Source organism: Hemibagrus wyckioides, linkage group LG04 (genome assembly GCF_019097595.1).
Source record: "Hemibagrus wyckioides isolate EC202008001 linkage group LG04, SWU_Hwy_1.0, whole genome shotgun sequence".
NCBI lineage: Eukaryota > Metazoa > Chordata > Actinopteri > Siluriformes > Bagridae > Hemibagrus > Hemibagrus wyckioides.
Window position 1 is genome coordinate 24,299,814 of NC_080713.1, and position 21,088 is coordinate 24,320,901.

At 37.2% G+C, this 21,088-nt stretch overlaps 1 protein-coding gene across 2 annotated transcripts in view; it reads right to left on the reverse strand.

Moving 5' to 3' along the window:
- The window catches only part of LOC131352344 (protein jagged-1b), a 48,017-nt gene that overhangs the window by 9,925 nt on the left and 17,004 nt on the right, over nt 1-21,088 (reverse strand). Inside the window, exons 3-4 of one of the 2 annotated variants that reach the window (XM_058388368.1) lie at nt 7,951-8,014; nt 1,352-1,606 (exon numbers count right to left, since the gene is read on the reverse strand). In XM_058388368.1, the coding sequence (XP_058244351.1) occupies nt 1,352-1,606; nt 7,951-8,014 (319 nt within the window). Of the gene's footprint in view, nt 1-1,351; nt 1,610-7,950; nt 8,015-21,088 lie in introns of both variants that reach the window. The other variant, XM_058388367.1, reaches the window with a different exon arrangement.

The following is a 21,088-nucleotide window of genomic DNA, read 5'->3' on the forward strand; positions in this document are numbered from 1 at the left end:
CAGGATTTCATTCTTTCATTGTTTTGATGTCAATGTTGATTACTGAAACATCAATATTTCCAACAGGATTGGACCTTTATGCCATGCAAAGCATGCTTTAAGATCCTGCACAAGATTTGTGTTACAGCTGAAACGCACAGTCAGTGGCACAGTGGCCTAAGGATGTGGTGCTAATGTTGGCTCTTCCCATGCCATTAAAGACAGGAAGTGATGGTACTGTGTGAAAGAGGCGATTAGGGTGACGGCATTTTCGCCGTTTATAACCTTTTAAGGTCTAGTCTGTGTCTCTCTTACTCACTCCTTTAATTTTTCACTTCATTTTAGGCTGTTCTCTGTAGAGCGCTATACAGGGCAGCAGTGAGATGGACACCGGACAACATGAGTCAGCAGTGAGTTCTGCTAAAAATATCATTCCTGTCCTCTAAACAATACATAAACAAAATACCAAGTAAAAGACTAAAATACCTAGTAAAAACCCCTAGTAAAAACCCCTAAAAAGTGGTTTCCTGTAATTAATACATAAATAATATATAACATAATACTTATTAATATTAATAAAACATTAAATAATATAGTGAATCTATTCAGATAACATTAGACCCCAAATTCAAACACCACACTGAAAAAATCAGGGATTTTATTTCATTAAAAAATTAGAATTAAAAAGCAACTTTTAGGAATTAAATAAAAACTAAACAAAGAATGGAACTTAATATCTTGACCGTTCAGTATTCAAAGTTGTGCACTATTTCTGGGTCACTATTTAATGTAAATAAATGTGTCTTACAGAAGGCCAGATTTTTATTATGACCACTGAAGCATGTGTACAGATGACACTCCCATGGACTGGATCTAACATGGATGGACAATTTTTACACAAACTTGTGGATTCCATACCTGCTCATGTGCAAACTTTAAAGCAATTCTTGTCAGTACTGGTGAAACTATTAGTTGTAATGAAAAATGTTATGCTGAATTAGTCTAGACAAGAGACTAGGCTCAAAAGACTAAGCACTAGCCTGATTCTGGCTTTAGGTAAAATTTTACTGTAGGCCTGTTGCCTATTTAGAAATATCAGTTGAAGGTTTATGGCTATAAAGTTTGCATAGACATAATTTATAAAGTGTATTTGTTTATGTTGGTTTTATGTTAGGTTTAAACCCACAAACCCCTCATTATAGACCTTGAGATACCAAAAGTTGTCTAAGGCCATTAGTTAATCCCTTCATATATCCTGAGACGTTATGAAGTCAAATATGTCTAGGAGAAAGACCAGACCTTAGAGTCTACGGTGCGATCTGATTTCATAAAAAGTAGTGAAACGGCATGAAGGCGTGAAAGTTCAGCTCACCTTGTCTACATTCTGGTCCTGTCCAGCCATCTTTGCAGACTTTACTGCCGACCATATCACAGTCGAAATGGCCAAAGAAGTCATCCCGGGAACGGCAGAACTTGTTGCATTGTGGCCCGTAATAGTTGGTGTCACAGCGGAAACGCAGTCTGTATTCTAGAGTAAAGTGGCGGCCGTGGTGCTTGTACGACTGCCACTGCTCACTGGGGTTCAGCATAGTGGACAACAACACTCGCTCGATCAGCTCCTCTGGACCTGCTGGGGGGGGGATGGTCAGAGAGATGTATTAAAAATGTTATTACTGATGACTGATAGAGTAAAAATCCTATATTTTATCTGTTTCAAGTATATTTTTCCCCTATATGGCAAAGATAGATATTGGACATTTCTAATTTTAGTAACTATATATTTTTTCCTATTAGTTTATCTGAAGTTACTGAACAAATAGCGGAGGGTAATATGACAGAAATATCATATCACGATACATAACAACATTTATGCAGTAAATGATATGTATCATGATATATACCTCAGGTCAGTAATGTTAATATTTTTCAGAAATCTATATACGTAAATTTCAACATTTTACAGTTTTACAGATTAAAGTCCTCACCACTTGCCATGGGAAAAAAAGAAAAAAGGTAAGAAAAAAAAAAGAGAGACAGAGAGAGACCGACTGAGACAGAGAGAGACTAACTGAGAGAGACAGAGAGAGACCGACTGAGACAGAGAGAGACTAACTGAGAGAGAGAGAGAGAGAGAGAGAGAGAGACAGAGAGCGTGTCTAAGCAACAAGACTCTGTATTAATATGATTAAATGAAGGAAGGTTTCTGAAAAAATACTATTATTTATTATATATTTTTTATGTTAAAGCACATTTGTGTGTGTGTGTGTGTGTTATGGATACAAGCACGGTGGGGGGGGGGATGGTGAGAGAAAACAGACAAAGAAAGATCACTGGGATTTTAAAAAAATCTAGAAATGAAAACAGGATCAAGGTGTGCAAACACTGATACGTAATCCGATGGAACCACTGACACATCATATTAACATCAGCTACACACAGAGATAAGACAAAGTATCACAGTCAGATTACAATGGCTCTAGTCACACCTAGGAGTGCACATCATCTCTACACACACACACACACACCAGAGCTGAATTTTCTCTTTTCTACTGCAAATTCATGGAGCACAGCTGCATTATTCTGATGCTAATTAATGCTGGATCCCATTTGAACACGTGCGTGTCTAAAAGTCGATGCAGCTACACGGCATCTTTTAATGGAACGGAGGGAATATAACTCCCTTGTGATAACCGCAGGCAGACAGCATTTATGCTAATGTGTCACTTAAACATTCAATGTTATACTGATTTTTCCAGTTTATTAGACGTACCTATGAAGTACATTAGGTGCATCTACATCAGCATGATGACTACACTCACCTACAGTGTACATTAACAATATAATCATTATTTTCAATATTTCAGTCAGTTTTGTTGATTATCAGATTGCGCTGCATCTTAATAATACACTGTATCTATAAATAATCATCTACTATGCAATACAGATACTGTAATAATACTGTAATAATCATCTACTCTGCAATACAGATACTGTAATAACACTGTAATAATCATCTACTATGTAATACAGATACTGTAATAACACTGTAATAATCATCTACTATGCAATACAGATACTGTAATAACACTGTAATAATCATCTACTCTGCAATACAGATACTGTAATAACACTGTAATAATCATCTACTATGCAATACAGATACTGTAATAACACTGTAATAATCATCTACTATGCAATACAGATACTGTAATAACACTGTAATAATCATCTACTATGCAATACAGATACTGTAATAACACTGTAATAATCATCTACTATGCAATACAGATACTGTAATAATACTGTAATAATCATCTACTATGCAATACAGATACTGTAATAACACTGTAATAATCATCTACTATGCAATACAGATACTGTAATACTGTAATAATCATCTACTCTGCAATACAGATACTGTAATAACACTGTAATAATCATCTACTATGCAATACAGATACTGTAATAACACTGTAATAATCATCTACTATGCAATACAGATACTGTAATAACACTGTAATAATCATCTACTATGCAATACAGATACTGTAATAACACTGTAATAATCATCTACTATGCAATACAGATACTGTAATAACACTGTAATAATCATCTACTATGCAATACAGATACTGTAATAATACTGTAATAATCATCTACTATGCAATACAGATACTGTAATAACACTGTAATAATCATCTACTATGCAATACAGATACTGTAATAACACTGTAATAATCATCTACTATGCAATACAGATACTGTAATAACACTGTAATAATCATCTACTATGCAATACAGATACTGTAATAACACTGTAATAATCATCTACTATGCAATACAGATACTGTATCTGTGTCTATACTGTAATACTGTAATAATCATCTACTCTGCAATACAGATACTGTAATAACACTGTAATAATCATCTACTATGCAATACAGATACTGTAATAACACTGTAATAATCATCTACTCTGCAATACAGATACTGTAATAACACTGTAATAATCATCTACTATGCAATACAGATACTGTATCTATGTGTCTATACTGTAATAACACTGTAATAATCATCTACTATGCAATACAGATACTGTAATAACACTGTAATAATCATCTACTATGCAATACAGATACTGTATCTATGTGTCTATACTGTAATAACATTGTAATAATCATCTACTATGCAATACAGATACTGTAATAATACTGTAATAATCATCTACTATGCAATACAGATACTGTATCTATGTGTCTATACTGTAATAATACTGTAATAATCATCTACTGTATCTGTGACAAATCGTCTACTGTGCAATACTAGAACTGGGACAATAACGTGTGTTATTTAGTAGTTAACAGGACAGGGAAAAGCTGGAAAAAGTATGGAATAAAGTCAACAGTACATACATGTGCAAAATGAAGACAAGGCAACATATTTACCGTGTGGCCAAAGGTTCCACAAAAAGGAATTCATGATTTTCACAAAACGATACGAAACAGCAAAGGAACATATAAATAACAGTAATAGAAATAGAAATAACTGAATGAAAATCAGTTCAATATTTTTAAAGGAAAGCTACGTGGTATATAGAGCGCTCTACTATTAAAGAGGAAGGCAAAAGAAAACATGCCTCACATGTCCCTTTGTTAAGAAAAGTAGCTTGGGGAGCTCAGAGCTCCATTCTGGTGGTGTAGCTAGAACATATTTACATATAAGACTGAAATGAGAAAATTAATAATGGCTGTTCTGTCACAGTATTGAGATCTATACTTTTTCTTTGATAAATTAATAATAGTCTCGGTGTAGAAAATGGGTCTAGAAACCATTTTTAAATTGTTATTGTGAGTATTTTTAATTAATTAATTTAAATGCTAATTGTTATATTATTATATTGCTCAGTCCAAGCTAAAAAAAAACCCAAAAAACAAAAACCATTGAGAATAAAAAATTATTATTATTATTATTATTATTAATAATAATAATAATAATAATAATAAAATATTTTTGCTAATTTGTTTATCAAATCATTTTGGTAATAATTTTAATAATAAATGTTTTAATTAATTAATTAATTAATTAACTTATTTTATTTTAATAATAATGATCAAAAATTATTATTAATTATTATTATTATTAATAATAATAATAAAATATTTTTGCTGATTTGTTTATCAAATCATTTTGAACATATCAGTGATTTATTTATCTTTCCGAGGTTGTGATGGTTAGTGGCTAACCATCACAACCCTGATGTGACTTGTGCTTGACATTAAATCTTGGCCTTCTGTCAGCGCTCTCATTCACACCATCACACATCATTACAGATTACAAGTGCTGAAGCCTAACACACTCTCTGCGTGAACCTAATGCAGTGCAGAACCGATAATCAGAGAGGTCAAATGCATAACAGTGTGTCCGTGTTTTCTAGTTATTGCACTTGTCCTTGAGAATGTAGAAGAAACCGGGAGAGACTGCTCGGCACATGCTGAGTTCCCGCTGAGGCCGAGACAAAGACGTCAATGGATCAATGAGACAGTGGTAGAAATTAGGACGGCTGTGTTTTTAGGACGACTCAGCAGGAAGACAGTTCTATCGATCCGTTTACACCCACATACTTCTCCAGCATTCCCCCCCTAATCTCTATTACTGCATCTGTAGCGTGTGTTCAATTACCAAGGACAAGAAGAGACAAGTTTCCCTCTATGGAGAAAAGAACAAAAAAACCTGTTTGCTCCAAATTCACTTACAAGAGAAGTCTAAAATCAATTTATTTCAATTGTTAAACATTTAAAAATATGTTAATGGAAATGAATGAGTGAATAAATGATGCAAATTTTTTAGCATCTCTTAAAAATAAAGATTCAAGGACAGATCTGAGAGGAAACACTGCAGCATTATTGGTGGAGTTGAAAGCATTTCTAGTTACTTATACATTCATGAAGGTTTTGTGGTGTCCATGAGTGATCGTTCATGCACTTCTAGGATGACTTTTGGTTTCACTGAGAACCACAAAGGAGCAATAATAAAAAAAAAAAAAATGCAAAGGACCAATCCCAGCTAATAGTTTAACGTTAGCAAAACGTTTTCAGAGAAAATTCAATCTGTCTGCTGTAATGATGCACTGGAACATTTCCATAATATTTATGAACGTTGCTACAAAGCTGTAGAAACGTTATGCTAACGTTACCATAATGCTAGTTCATATCTGACTGGGAACAACGTATAAGAATAACTTAGTACAATGTATGAGCAATTTTAACAACAGAGTTTCTTAGGACATTGCATTATTTCTGTAATTTTACAGGTTTCTTGGAACCAACTGAAATATTTAATGAATATTCTTCTATTTTTTAAGGGTTTAATTATTGAAACTGATTGTTTATTTACTCATTCGATATAATATTTCTATACTAACAGTGCATCAGACATGCTACGGGGACAGTAGATCATTTAAGATCAGATGAACACCGGAGAATATCCAGTTTTTTAAATGCTCTCAGACTCTTTTGACCTCCAGCAACAAAGTGCTGGTGTTATTCTATAACAATAGCCTGATAATCAAAATATTGGCTACACCTCCTTTAATCAGGCGATTCAAGATGTGATGAAAGACCTGCAGTTATCACGTTTAACTGAGTGTAAAGTGTAATGATTTTTCATTATCGGGTTACCGTGTGTGTTCATGGATGGGACAATGGAATTGGCAGTGAATTAAAGAGGGAATCAAAGTCATGGCGGATGAAAAGCTCTTCCTTCATACTCTCCCAATTACACACACACACACACACACACACACATAAAAGTTTTCAAGGACATAATGAGCCAAGGCGGAGCAAGTTGCTGGAGTCCGACACGCAGCAGTGTTATAATCCCTATCTGACTGGGGAGATCTGAGTATGAGGTAAACTCGGAGGCTAAAAACTCACTTAATTTATAAGCTTCACATATGGAGCCAGACTTTATGTTCCACCTGGAGGATGTAAGCGTGAGGGATAGAGCAGGCGAGGAACAAAGATAATAGGAATGAAGGATTAGGGAAGAGGAGAAGCATGCAGAGAGAGAAAAAAAATAATAGAACATGGAATTATGAATAGAGAGAAAGCTGAAGAAAAGTGAGAAAAATGTGTGTGGTTGTGTGGCTTTGAATATATGCATGTCTATTACTGTTTAAATGACCGTGTGTTGTGGGAGATTTAACTGTTTGAATCTGTGTGTGTGTGTGTGTGTGTGTGTGAATGTAGCCCACAGTTTGGTTCCCATCCTGTCATTTTCTCTCATCAGCAGCCATTACACATAGAGCAAAAGAGGGCACAGAACAAGAGAGCCGGAGGCCAATAGAAAAAAAAAAATGAACGACAAGAATGCATACAACAGTGTGTGTGTGTGCCTTTCTAGTGTGTATGTGTGTGTCTGCATACTTCTGTAATTGTTTCGTGCTTTATTTGGCCAAAAAACTGGACATTTATGCCTTGTGGTATGTGTACATTATTTATATGCTCTTGAATTATTTTTCTAAAAGTTTCTAAAAGTGACTAATGCGTATTTGTGTGTGTGGGTGTGTGTGTGTGTGTGTGTGTGTGTGAGAGAGAGAGAGAGAGAGAGAGAGGGAATGAATTTGGGAAATTAAGTATTTGTGTGTATTTGTGTATTTAGAATGCAGCAGTGTATTTTCTGTCATGGAGCTTTAATTAAATTATACAAAGAAAAGAAAACAATCTCAAGCAGGACAGGAAATGAACCAGTCTCAATGTGGCCTTGATATACTGAGAGTCTGTCTGTCTGTCTGTCTCTCTCTCTCTCTCTCTCTCTCTCTCTCTCTCTCTCAAAACCTAAACTCTATTTTTTTTATTGTATTTATTCCACATGCACACTGAAAAATATATATGCTCCACCATGCAACATTTGTTTACTCTTTCTTTTACCCTCAAACACACACACACAAAAACCTTAAGAATCTTATCTTACCTGGCTCTTGCTCTGATGTTTCATTGTCATGGTCAAGGGCCTCGATCACAAAGGAGAAGGCTTTCTATTGAGAAAAAAAAAGGAGAAAAGAAAACAGACTTTAATTGTTCCCAGATTACAATTACGTATCTTATATTCTTAATTTTCTTAAAAAGCCAATTTAAAATTTCTAACATTCCTAAACGATCACAACCTAGGCTTATTTTTGGAAGATGTCTGATTGCTTCAAAATAGAGCATATTAAGCATATTAGGCAAATACTTTCAAATAACTTTAATAGTTTATAATGATCTCTAATGTCATTAAAAATGAATTAATCCCTATGGCTATACATCACAGACTACATGTGTACTGATATTAAGTATCAACATCAGAGCATCAGACTTGTGGCACTGGATCAGAAAATAAATCACAATCAGTGAAGGATTTCATGCATGTGATGACACAAATCTTTCACATGAACACAGGACACCATTCGATCTTCTACGTAACTTGGAAACAGACGCTTACAAAGAATCCTTCTGTAGCAAAATTTAGTATTTGTCAATATCTAATCATATAGTAAATGCGGAAATGTGACCTTATACTATAAAACTCCTCAGATAACAGCGGTATTCTCGTTAACATTTAAGCAACACTTTCCCCTGAGACACGATTAATGAGGTTCAGATATTTCCTCACCAGATCTGGTCAGGAACAAAGTAAGAAAAATCCTACTTGGTAAATCATGAATTCAATATAATTAATATCAGGCTAGTCTATGCTAATTAAAACAGCTTAAATAAAAAAAAACAAAAAAAAACTAATGCTTGACTGAAAGGATTTGTTCTATAAAGCTAATTTTGTATGAGTACATACATGAGACTTTGTCTAAATTCGTTTCCAAGACTAAATCTGGCTTTGTTTTAAAATTCGCTAATGAAAATTCAACCATGTGTGATGCCTGATAAAATGCCAGTACTCTGATTCAGCCATGTAGAACAATCAGTACTCAATATTGGGCAAATGGGGGGAAACAACATAAATAGCTTTGATTTGAGAGGGAGGGAGAGAGAGAGAGAGTGAGAGAGAGAGAGCATCGTAAATGAATTATTCAAACCCATGCTCTCCTTCTCCAGAGAAGAAAAGAGAGAAAGCCTGCATCTGCCATGCAAATAAGGCAGCAGTGGTTTTCTAACTGGCAGCGTGGATGTGTAGTCACGCTGCCTCTCGTGTACCCAGCGTGAACTGGAGGATGGAGGCAGTAAAGGGCAAAAATAACCAGTTCGAGTGCAAGAACAGGGCAAAGTGAATGTTGTCTCAGAAATGAATCAAGAACTGCATCACACTGTAGTATTTCTAAATCTGGTTATCAATGCCTGAATTATCAATTCAAACCTGCATTTTATGCAAATTACCTAACTCACAATTTAACACACACACACACACACACACGCACACACACACAAAATCCTGCCTCATAAAATACACAGCATCCACATCCTTAAATAAACATCCAGGAACAAAGACAAGTTTCTCTCTCATATACACATGCAAACACCAACATCTATGATTATGTACAGAGTGCGTAAACAGTTACAGAGACTCCAGTGTAAGAATTGTGTACACTGTTTTTAACATCAGTTAAGGATACCCTACATTACCCACAATGCCGTATGACTAATGGGGCAACACTCTGTCGTAAAAGGAAATGCAGATCGCTAACAAGCCGAGACGGATTACTGCCGTAAGCTACTCTACGTTCTGGAAATTTGAGTCTCACATATGATGTCACCAAATTTACCAGGCTTGATTGATTATTAATATGTTTGCAGTGAATGTAAAAAAAAATTCCTACTTAGTTTCTGACACATTTGCATGATATATGGCTTATGGTATGATAATTCAAGGGACTGAATTGCAAGTAGTCATTTCTCTCTCTCTCTCTCTCTCTCTCTCTCTTACACACACACATAGTTGCTCTGGGATGGTAAGACTGTACTATGGATATGAAAGTGATAAACAGTACACAGGCTCATATTACACACCAAAATTCTAGAGGACAACAAAAGTGTCATAACAGCTCAACTGACTGGCAGGACTTCACCTTTTGTCTATTGGTTTTATTATAAACAAACCCCCAGACACACACACACACACACACACAGTATTATTTAGATCTCCAGATAAGCTGAGACCCATCTAGTAAATGCATTTTTTAAAGCAGCGAGTGCCGAAAAAGCTCCATATCTAATTCTTACCCCAGTAAGCACTAGTATAACGGGCTGCATAAAAACATATTAAAATTGCAACCTTAATACTCCGTGCAATTCAATTCAAGACCAGCATCAATTCTGCAGCGTGCGACTGCATCGAAATCCGCATAAAATCGAGCGCCAATACTCCTTTGTCCACTGTGACCAATCGGCGTGTACCACATGACCTCACATGCACCTGAAGCACAACAAAGTGAGGCTACAGAAGCTGTGAGTAAAGAGCTAACCAGACTCAAACATTGTGAGAAAGAACATATTTGTCCTAAATAAACATTTAATATTGTATATTGAACACACTGAGATGATTTATCAAGGCCAATTGTACCTAAGTGGCTTTTGAGCTGCGACTGGATAAAGAGAACCATTGCCGTAGCTAATTATGTAAGCAGTTGCTACTACGGGTCAACGATGCTTGCTTCTGTTTAGCACACTGCACTCTTAGTCTGTTAAGATTTATATCAAATATTTTTGCTCAGGATTTACAGGGTTTATATTATATTAAATGAATAATGCAAATAAGCTGTAATACACAAACATCGGCTTGGAAAAATGTAGCTAATATGCTCTGCTCAGTAATGGAAGAATAGGTGATTGCTAGCTGAGATTGCTAGCTGAAGCATAAGTTCAACTGCTAGTAACCATAAGGCTGTGAGTTCAAGTCTAAGGATAGAAAGAGGCACTGTAACTCAGGCAATGTACTGAATCCTGAACTGTTCAGCTCAATGTAATAATAATAATAATAATAATGATAATAATAATAATAATAATGTTCAAATACATGCAGCATCTAGACTTTTGCCTCAGGGTTTTTAATAAAATGTTTATTTATTTTTTTAATTTTCTGCAGTCACGCTGATGAAGACATGACCTAACCTGTCCGGCCTTTTAGAATACTCACACAGAGAACAGGATTACGCTTAACAAGAGTAGATGAGGCTATTGAAATTCACAAAAGGCCGAAGTAAGCAATACCTTCCGAAGCACAATCACGAGTGTGTGTATGCTTGTGTGTGTTTTGCAAGGAGGTCAGTGTGAATAGAATAAACTCTGACGGTTTTTGGCTTGTGATTAAGCTCAGGGACATCCCGACGGAAGTGATGAGGAAGCGAGAGTGTCTAAAGCAAAGTCTCTTACACACACACACACGCACAGTTACATCAGTCATGGCCCAACTCCAGATCTTCATAGTCCACCTTTCCGGTCCTCTATTTTCTGTCTGTGTGTAATGCCATGTCAGCATGCATAAGCAAATGATCCAAGACTGAAAAAAGGGTGTATGTCAAACACACTCACTCTCCCTCCCTCCCTCCCTCCCTCCCTCTCTCTCCCTATCTCCCTCTCCCTACCTCCCTCCCTCCCTCTCTCCCTCTCTCTCTCTCTATCTCTCTCTCTCTCACACACACACACACACTTACAGTCAGAGGATGGGTGTATGAGCGGACACTCCCACATCATGGGTCAAATTCATAAACCTACAAAATCCTGTAACTCTTTAGCAACCACATCCTGGCTTTACATGAACAACTCTGTTAAACTGTGATGCAAAAATAACCCACAAGTGGATGACATATAGTAACTATAATAAGTTGGTGACATAATTCATAACGCGTTTTAAGGAGTAACATTTAAAGGAACACACCAGCATTTTTTTCCACCTAATCTTTAGCATTATAATACAATATAACATAATAATATTGTGTTGGTCCCCCTTTTGCTGCCAGAACAGCCCTGACCCATCATGCACTGTGTATTCTGTCAGAACCAGCATTAACTTCTTCAGCAATTTGATCAACAGTAGCTTGTCTGTTGGATCGAATCACATGGGCCAGCCTTCGCTCCCCACATGCATTAATGAACCTTGGTCGCCCATGACCCTGTCGCCAGTTCACCACTGTTCCTTCCTTGGACCACTTTTGATAGATACTGACCACTGCAGACCGGGAACACCCCACAAGAGCTGCAGTTTTGGAGATGCTCTGATCCAGTCGTCTAGCCATCACAATTTGGCACAAAAGTATATATAAACAATGGACAAGAATTCCGACACTTTCTAGGGGACCGTAAAAAAGAACCATAAAATAAAGTACAAGTGACTTGAACTAACAGGAAATGTCTAAGAGCCGTTTCTGAGGAGTTAATAAAACATTACGATTAAGATATTTTGTAGGTCTCTTTCACGCAATCTTTAGTCAAAGTTTATAAATCTGTATAATTTGTATAATTTTTCCTGTGGGAAGTATTTGTGATTTGGCTCAAAGTAAATACGGAAATGCCTCGTTTTTTTGGGTTAGATAGTGCCTGGATAGCAGAATGGCTGAATTAAGTTAGATAAAACTGCACAGGAACTGCTTCTGTGAGACCTTCCCTGTTGTACTTTGCGTTAGTTTTATTGCAACTGTGCATAAGAAGGGTGTCCTATAATCCAGTATCATATGCTTAATGTATATATTTTATATTTTTACAGATTGTGATGGACTGTATCTGAGGAAGGACCAAAGAACCAAATCAAATAATTTTGCTGACAGGAATTCAAGTCAGTGTGAAAGGGGAACACAGAGGCAGATAAAATGAGGAATTATTGATATCAATTTAAACATCATTAACATGTTTAAAGACTGGATATTATATGCATTTGTATAATGAGAAGAATGGTGTACATATTAAGGAAGGTCTGTAAATAATATGGTTTATTTTTGCCATTTTGTGATTAATTGAATTGAATTGAATCAAATTATTTCCGAACTAATGGGAAACCCTGTAGAGTCACACATTTGAAACAATTATTTACAGAATTTAGAAACCACTGACTCATTATAAATGGGTTTATAGTAAAAAGTACAGTTTTTTATTACAGGAAACATGTCCTTGTCTGTGCTAATCACAGATGCAGAGGATAAAGATTGCGCTGAAAAACACTTGAGTATTCCCTTTAAAGTTCATTCTGATTACAATTTGTTTTTTAGTTGTTAGCTCTGTCTAGAAGAAATGTAATAATACACAACCTTACATCATGGGAAAGTAATATTACATTAAAGTAATATTACTGTGAGGTCAGTGTCAGTGCACAGCTTAGCTAATGTCCTAGAGGAGCACAGCATGTCATCAAGTAAAACCTGTCTCCTGGACTCAGCACTTAGACATGGAAAATGTTTAAAACTTTAACACTGAAGCTTTTAACTGGTATAGTGGTAACTGTGTGCACTAATTTTAACATCAGATAAGAATTTTCTATATCACCCACATTGCCATGGTGAGTATATATATACCGGTTCATGACTGTTTCTTCCTTGGACCACTTTTGATAGATACTGACCACTGCAGACCGGGAACACCCCACAAGAGCTGCAGTTTTGGAGATGGTCTGATGCAGTCGTCTAGCCATCACAATATAGCCCTCATCAAACTCGCTCAAATCCTTACTCCTGTCCATTTTATCTGTGTCTAACACTTTGAGGACAAAATGTTCACTTGCTGTCTAATATATCCCACCCACTAACAGGTGCCATGATGAGGAGATTATATATATATATATATATACATATGATGTCTCTGTCTTTGTTTCTTGACCTCTGTCTCTGTCACGTTCTTCTCTCTTTCTCTCTCTCTCTCTCTCTCCACCTGTCTGTCTGTGGTTCTCTCTTTCTCTCTCTACTATATTTCTTGACCTTTGTCTCTGTCTTATTTTGTCTTTCTCTTCTATATTTCTTGACCCCGTCTCTCTGTGTCTGTAGCTTTCTTCTCTCTCTTCCCCCCTCTCTCTACCTGTCTGTCTCTGTCTCTCTTTTTCTCTCTCTCTACTACATTTCTTGACCTCTGTCTCTCTGTGTCTGTCGCTTTCTTCTCTCTCTTTCTCTCTCTCTCTCTCTCTCTCTCTCTCTCTCTCTCTCTCTCTCTCACACACACACACACAACCACACAGACGCTCTGGGAAGGTAAGACTGTAATATGGATATGAAAGTGATAAACAGTGCAGAGGATTATATTACACACATATTACAAACTAGCTGAAGTCCTAGAGGAGCACATGTCCTCACAGCAAATAAATCCAGGGACAAAGAATTTGCTCATCATTCTTGTTGGAACCATTAGGGAAAATGGAGGCATGTGTGAATGTGTATTGTATCTGTGTGTGTGTGTGTGTGTGTCTAACAGGGTTAATCCAGTATACTCTGGCCTGAGTTCTTTCCCACAGGGATCAACAAGGCTTCTGTGACGTATGCCTGTCTGACTGGATGTCTGTGCCCTAGTGTCCTAATCTTTCTCTCACACACACACACACACACACATGCACAGACACACACACATCCCAAAATACACAGCCAAATTAAGAAGAAAGGCAAGCATTCACAGATTCAGGAAGATCACACTGTAAACAACAGCAATGCTTAAAAACACAGAGGCAGAGATAAGATCACAGAGACAAGGGCTTGACGTTTTTTTCTCTTTTTACTGTTTGGGACAATGATATCAGCAGTGATGACAAAGCACTGGTCCGTGTGGTGCCCTAATGTCCCTGTGTGTGTGTGTGTGCATGCAAACGCTGGATGTTTGTCTATCCGCAGAGATGATAAATGCTCGGTTAAACCTACAACATCAGATTAAAATGCATGCTGGATTCTTGTCTAGCTGCAGAGATGATTAATGCTGTGTTACTTCCACGGAAACAGATGAACTTAAAATGCTTATTTAGCATCCATGATGCTGCTGTTTACACAAAGACAGAGCTATACGAGTTGTGTGCATTGCGTTTAGTCTTGAGATGACGCGAGGATCCGAGTAACTTCCGACTATTTTAGCTGCCATGACGTAAGACAACAGAAACCTTTCTCGTGGACCTTCTATTGCGGTAAATGTGGAAATAAATATATGGAAAATCACAATATGTATTTTGTTAATTAATAAAAGATTATAATTCTTGGAAAATCATTGAGGTGTAAGAGGAATAAAGCACAAAAGGGTGGAATAAATCACTATATTCGTGTCAACGCCAATTAGAAGGATTATTTTCCGACAACGCGTCATGTTTTATTCCTTCTACGGCAGCAGCCTTCTTGCTCATAGTTTCATTTTACAGCATATTCATCCTGTTCGGTAATTAGCAGCTAGACATATTCGCTAACATCAGTGTGTTTTAAAAGCAGCCTGAGGCTCAGCAGATGCATGTTTCCTCCACTCTTTCGGTTTTACAAAAAAAATAAAAAAATCGATGGAATATTAAAACAGCCATGTATCACACAAATGAGTTTCCCATTGCTCTGCCTCCTACCCCACTATGCTTTCATTAGACGGAACAAGACTTCTATTTACATCTGTCTTCCCATGACTGCGCTTGTTGAGGGAACTAGTCCTTTCTGCTCTCCACTTTTTTCTCTTCCTCTCCAGTGTCACATTAACTGTTACAGGGCTGGATACTGTGTCCAGATCGACTTATATAAGCACTCGGGGAGTTTATGTAACACTGCACATCTTGCTGTGTGCCATTTATTGCTATCTGTAACTACGTCTTGCGTTCAAATCAATTTTACTGCTGAAATCTGATTAGTGTATTGACATGGTCTTTTTAACGTGCCCTTATTAATGTGTAGTTTTGCTTTTAATGTATGGTTTGGGTGAAATGATAGAAAAATCAATGTGAAGGTGAAAATAAAACCAGCATTTGAAACAATTTTTAGGAGGCAACAGAGACAAATGCTGCGTTCGAGACTAGACAAAAAAATTTTTTTCCCTGAGAATTTCATGTAAAAACTCACATGAATTCTGTTATCTAGTTAAATTGTTAAAGCAATACAGTTTCTTCAATGACAAAACAATATGTTATTTTTCTCTTCAGCGCATTTCACTTCTTGACCATGTGACAAGAACCACGATCCGCCCGAAAACCAATTAAAGCTAATTGCTAGTTTAACACAAACTACAGTAAATTCTCTGTTATGCATCGTTACTATAGCAACCGATGTGGACATGCAAGCAAACACGACTACTGTACAAACTATAATTTTTATATACGTTTACATTAATTTTATGTTTAGCAACCATGAAGTGCTACGGAACCTGATTTTAACTCCGTTTAGAGCAGGGACACATGATTCTAGACATACTTACGATATGTATTTAGTTTATCAGCAAGAACTTGATATGCTGGAGTTTATGAGGGCAATTGGGAGTGGGCAAAAATGCCAATTTCAACAATTTTTCCAGTTTCAAATCATCCACCCTTAATTACATCCCTGGTGTAAATACATGCTTAGTCCAAATTTGGCCTCAGACTCAGAGGAATTCTAATTATTTGTGCTAAATACTTCATTTTCGGACTTGTTCTCATTTGAGTGATGTCTCTCTCTGTCTCTGCCTGGCAGGGGTATTGGGAGGAGGATATCCCGGCTAAGCTGGGCTGTACAAACATCTCGTTCCAACAGGAAGAACTCCCTGCCCACAGACAGGAATTTCCCCATCTCTCTCTCTCTCTCTAGCTTTTTTTTCTGCTTTTCCCTTACATACACTCTCTGACACTGCATCTCGCTTGTTGCCCCCTCTTTCTCTCCCACCACAGGGTTTCACACACACACACATACACACACACACACACACACAAAACCCCATTTGTCACGCTATGCTGCATACACATGTTTCATGCTGCCTTCCCTCTCCCTCTCCCTCTCCTCGACTTTCAGTACATTTTCACCCCCTTCATCATCTCCCAAATATACAGATATAGCATACACACTCATGGCACGTAGAATCCATTAAAGCAACAGATGTGTGATAATCGCTGGCCTCACTCGCATCAAAGATGGCAGAAAACACCTTCTGTCCACCAAAACATCAATATGGTCATTACAAGCATGTGTGCACAGGCACTCGCAATTTAATCAGCAGTGTAATAATTACAGTTTCCCATTCTGGCTCACACAGACATACCTGGGAGAGCAGACGTTGCCATAGCAGCGGTGGCATTCCACCTAATCATTATGGTTGTACGAGGGGGCATCGGTGCGGTAACAGGGTAACAAACATCAAGTGTGTGATGAGAGCGAGGGAAAAAAAACGAGAATAGGAGATTCAATTATGGTACCACTTACATCTCAATTCATATTCTACTTACACGCCCACATGAAAACACACACAAAATGGTCTCTAACAACAGTCATGCGTTACCGCAAGAAATATGAAACACGCGTGACCCGTGCTAAACCCTGACCTCCGGCATCTCTTCTCCCACCCTGAACTATCACCATATCTCCCCGTTCTTTTATTTCCCACTGCTTTTGTTTTCTTTCTTTCAGTCTATGATTACAGAAGGTCTCACCCACCGTCTCTCCTTCTCACTCCCTCTCTTTCTATGCTTTTATCTTGTGCACCCTCCCTCCCGCCATCCCTCACCGAAAGTCAAATTCTTCCTGGGTTAATTGGTCTGACAAAGGTATGCGATTTCAGGACTTTAAAAAACAACAGAAGCGCTTCGTGCAGTTCTGCGACAGGGCCCCCCATTTTTCCGGCAGGAAATTACCCCGTCTGGATGAAAAAAGCACACAGTGTGTGTGTTTAGGGTGCCGTTAATGTATTTCTGTGTGTGTTTTCTTTTGTAGGGGGTGTGTAGGATAAACATTTACCTCAACCAGGAAGTTATATTTAGACATAAAGTTTGATGCTAAATGAATTTGCATACCATTTAAACCCGTTAATCAGCAGACCTTTCATTCAAAGCAGCACACACAATAGTGTGGTGTATAAATGAATTTACATAATATCCCACATACACGAAATGTTGTTCGACTGCCCAGACATGTTTAATTATATGTTTTTATTATTATTATTATACTAAATATAAATTTAATAACTGATGGAAATCTGTCCCGTAAATAAAATACCAAATCTACAAATACCAAACATTTGCCTGAAGCAGCATATAAAGCATATAATCCTATTTTAAAATGATATTGTAAAATGGTCTGTATACAGTTTTATGGAACTTTATTATCATTATCTTATGACCAGTATATAATTCTGCCTTCAAACTTCATTAGACAGCAGATCCTGACTCGTTATGCCCTGTGTATTCTGACACCTTTCTATCAGAACCAGCATTAACTTAAGAATCAGCAACAGAAGCTCGTCTGTTGAATTGGATCACACGGGCCAATCTTCGCTCCCCATGTGCATCAATGAGCCTTGGCCATCCATGACCCTGTCGCCGGTTCACCAGTGTTCCTTCCTTGGACCACTTTTGATGGATACTGACCACTGCAGACCGGGAACACCCCACAAGAGCTGCAGTTTTGGAGATGCTCTGATCCAGTCGTCTAGCCATTACAATTTAGCCTTCATCAAATCCTTACACTTGCCCATTGCCCACATCAACTTTGAGGACAAAATGTTCACTTGCTGCCTAATATATCCCACCCACTAACAGGTGCCATGATGAGGAGATCATCAGTCTTATTCACTTCACCTCTCTGTGCTCATAATGTTATGGCTGATTGGTGTAGTTCCACTCTGAAGGGTATCAATATGTTACATACAGTATCTGTATGATCCTACTTCACAGACCTGTTTACATATTAGAATTGTTTTGTTTCAAGCCAATTAATGTTTATGGTATACATTTATGGAAGTGTTCATATTTTTAGTCCATTTTTAAGCCCTAATGTGGCTTGAATAAACAGCATACAAAAAAAGCATATATCGTTTCTACTGTATGTGTTCAAATGATATCTTTCATTAAATGTGAAAACCCCAAAACTAAAGAAAACCTGATAAAATAATAGGTGACAATTCTTGCTTAAAGGACACTTTCATAACTTATAATTAAATAGAGACCTTACCAAAAATGTTCCTCTATATTGGTTAAGACCAATAATAAATTTGAGGAAATGAAATTAAACAAATGTGAATGAATAAATGTAAGAGTTTCTATTTCTAATGTGTTTTTATAGAGTTTTCCATTCATTCATTCATTTCATGTGGAAAAAAAAAAAACTTCCAGTCTAGACCACACCCACTTCTGCTTCAAGAACAGATACGAATATAAAGACAACGATATTCGCAGCACAAAACAGAAACAGATACTGGTAGTCTGTGACATCCCACCAGACAGATATCTGTTATTTTAATAATAGTAAATTATTATGAGCTGTTCACCTCCCTGACATGGCATTAATTGCTCATTAGCCACTGCAGAGAGTCTAATTAAAGCAACAGGACCTTAGAGGTGTTCAGTAATAACATCTCTGTGGCGATGGATAAGTAGCAGCTACTAACTCCTTGGCTCTCTAAAGACTACTAAAACTCAAAATTTAACACTGGAAGATCAAAAAGAGCGATTGATGTGGAGGAAAAACAAAGAAGGGATTAGGCGCTGAAATAAAGAGAGGATGCGAGAAAGAAATGAGAAGGCAGGAGGAAGCAGCTTGAGAGTCTGGAAGCAGAGCAACCATTAAATATAATCAGAGAGAGAAGGTGAGAGTGACAGACAGTTCACTCAGTATAGAGGCACACACATGCTGTGAAAACGGTGAGCGTAGAAACCTGAAGGAATGCAAAAAGAAACAATGACAAAAAGACAGGATGAAAGAACAATCAAGCAGACAACAAAATTAGCAAAGCTTTTATCACACCATGTGGCCCTGAGTCTTGTTACAGATGCGTATACTCCCTAGCATCTTAATATCCCGGTGTAAAATATATGAAGCGGTATTATTTGATTGGAAATCTGACATCTATAAAGAGATGAGTTCTCACATCCTCATGAACACACGCATCCCCTCTTTCTTAATAATCTTACTTCCTGTTGCCATCACCTTTTCACATTAAGGTGATGAGGCAGGGGAGGTGGATGCTCGCACCCTTTCCCCTTTTTCTTCCTTATTATGGAAACTTCCATTCCAATCTAATTTGCACACAGATGAAATCATTAAAGCAGCGCGTCCCCAGACACTGCATGTCCTGGGGTTATTAGCTTATCTTCCCTAAACCTAAGAATGAATCTTAAGGGAATTAACTTCCTTTGACTCCTGCTTAGTATGTCAAGCACAGTAAATGTAAATGTGGGTGAGCCTGTGTGCGTGTGTGTGTGTGCCAGTACAATTGGACGTAGATGTTACACAAACGGCAATAACAATTATGGCATTTTAGCTGATGATTAATTATCATACACTTCATTAATGAGCTTACTTCATTATAAGTTTTACTAATTTTTTTTATAATAAAAGCAAAACAGTATACTATAATAATAATAATAATAATAATAATAATAATAATAATAATATACACTTAGCTGTTTATCATCACAATACACAAATACATTTGTTTTTGCTGAAATTCACCTTTAGACTGTTAAAAAAATATAACTATTTTACACTAATATAATTTTGCAGTCTACATGTTGTATTGAAAGTAGTCTAAGTCTCAGATGCTTTCCCCTAATCATCAGCATTAAGCTCCCAAACCTGGACACTGTGTATGCTAGCCGACTGCAAACGAAGGCCAGCATCATCATCAAAGACTCCACTCACCCAGGACACAATGTTTGTTCACTTACCATCTGGAAAAAGGTACAGAGCCATCAGGTCACACACAAACAGACTAGAGAGCAGCTTTTTTTCCGAAATCAGTAGCTGCCATCACCCCTTTAGCTCCACAACTGTTCGAGGACTATGTGCAATTCTTAACTAAACTTACCCTTTGCTACTGCTCCTTCCCCCTACAACTGTTAAAGACCAAGGACCTATCCTTAGCTACTACTCTCTAAGACAGTTTACACTAAACCTATCTCTGCTGCAACAGGCACTACAGTGCACCTTGTCACTTTTGAATGGAATATATCTTATATATCTCAGCTCAATAATGAGCCTCCTGGTGGTCCAAAGGCAGGATCCCCTGCTCTC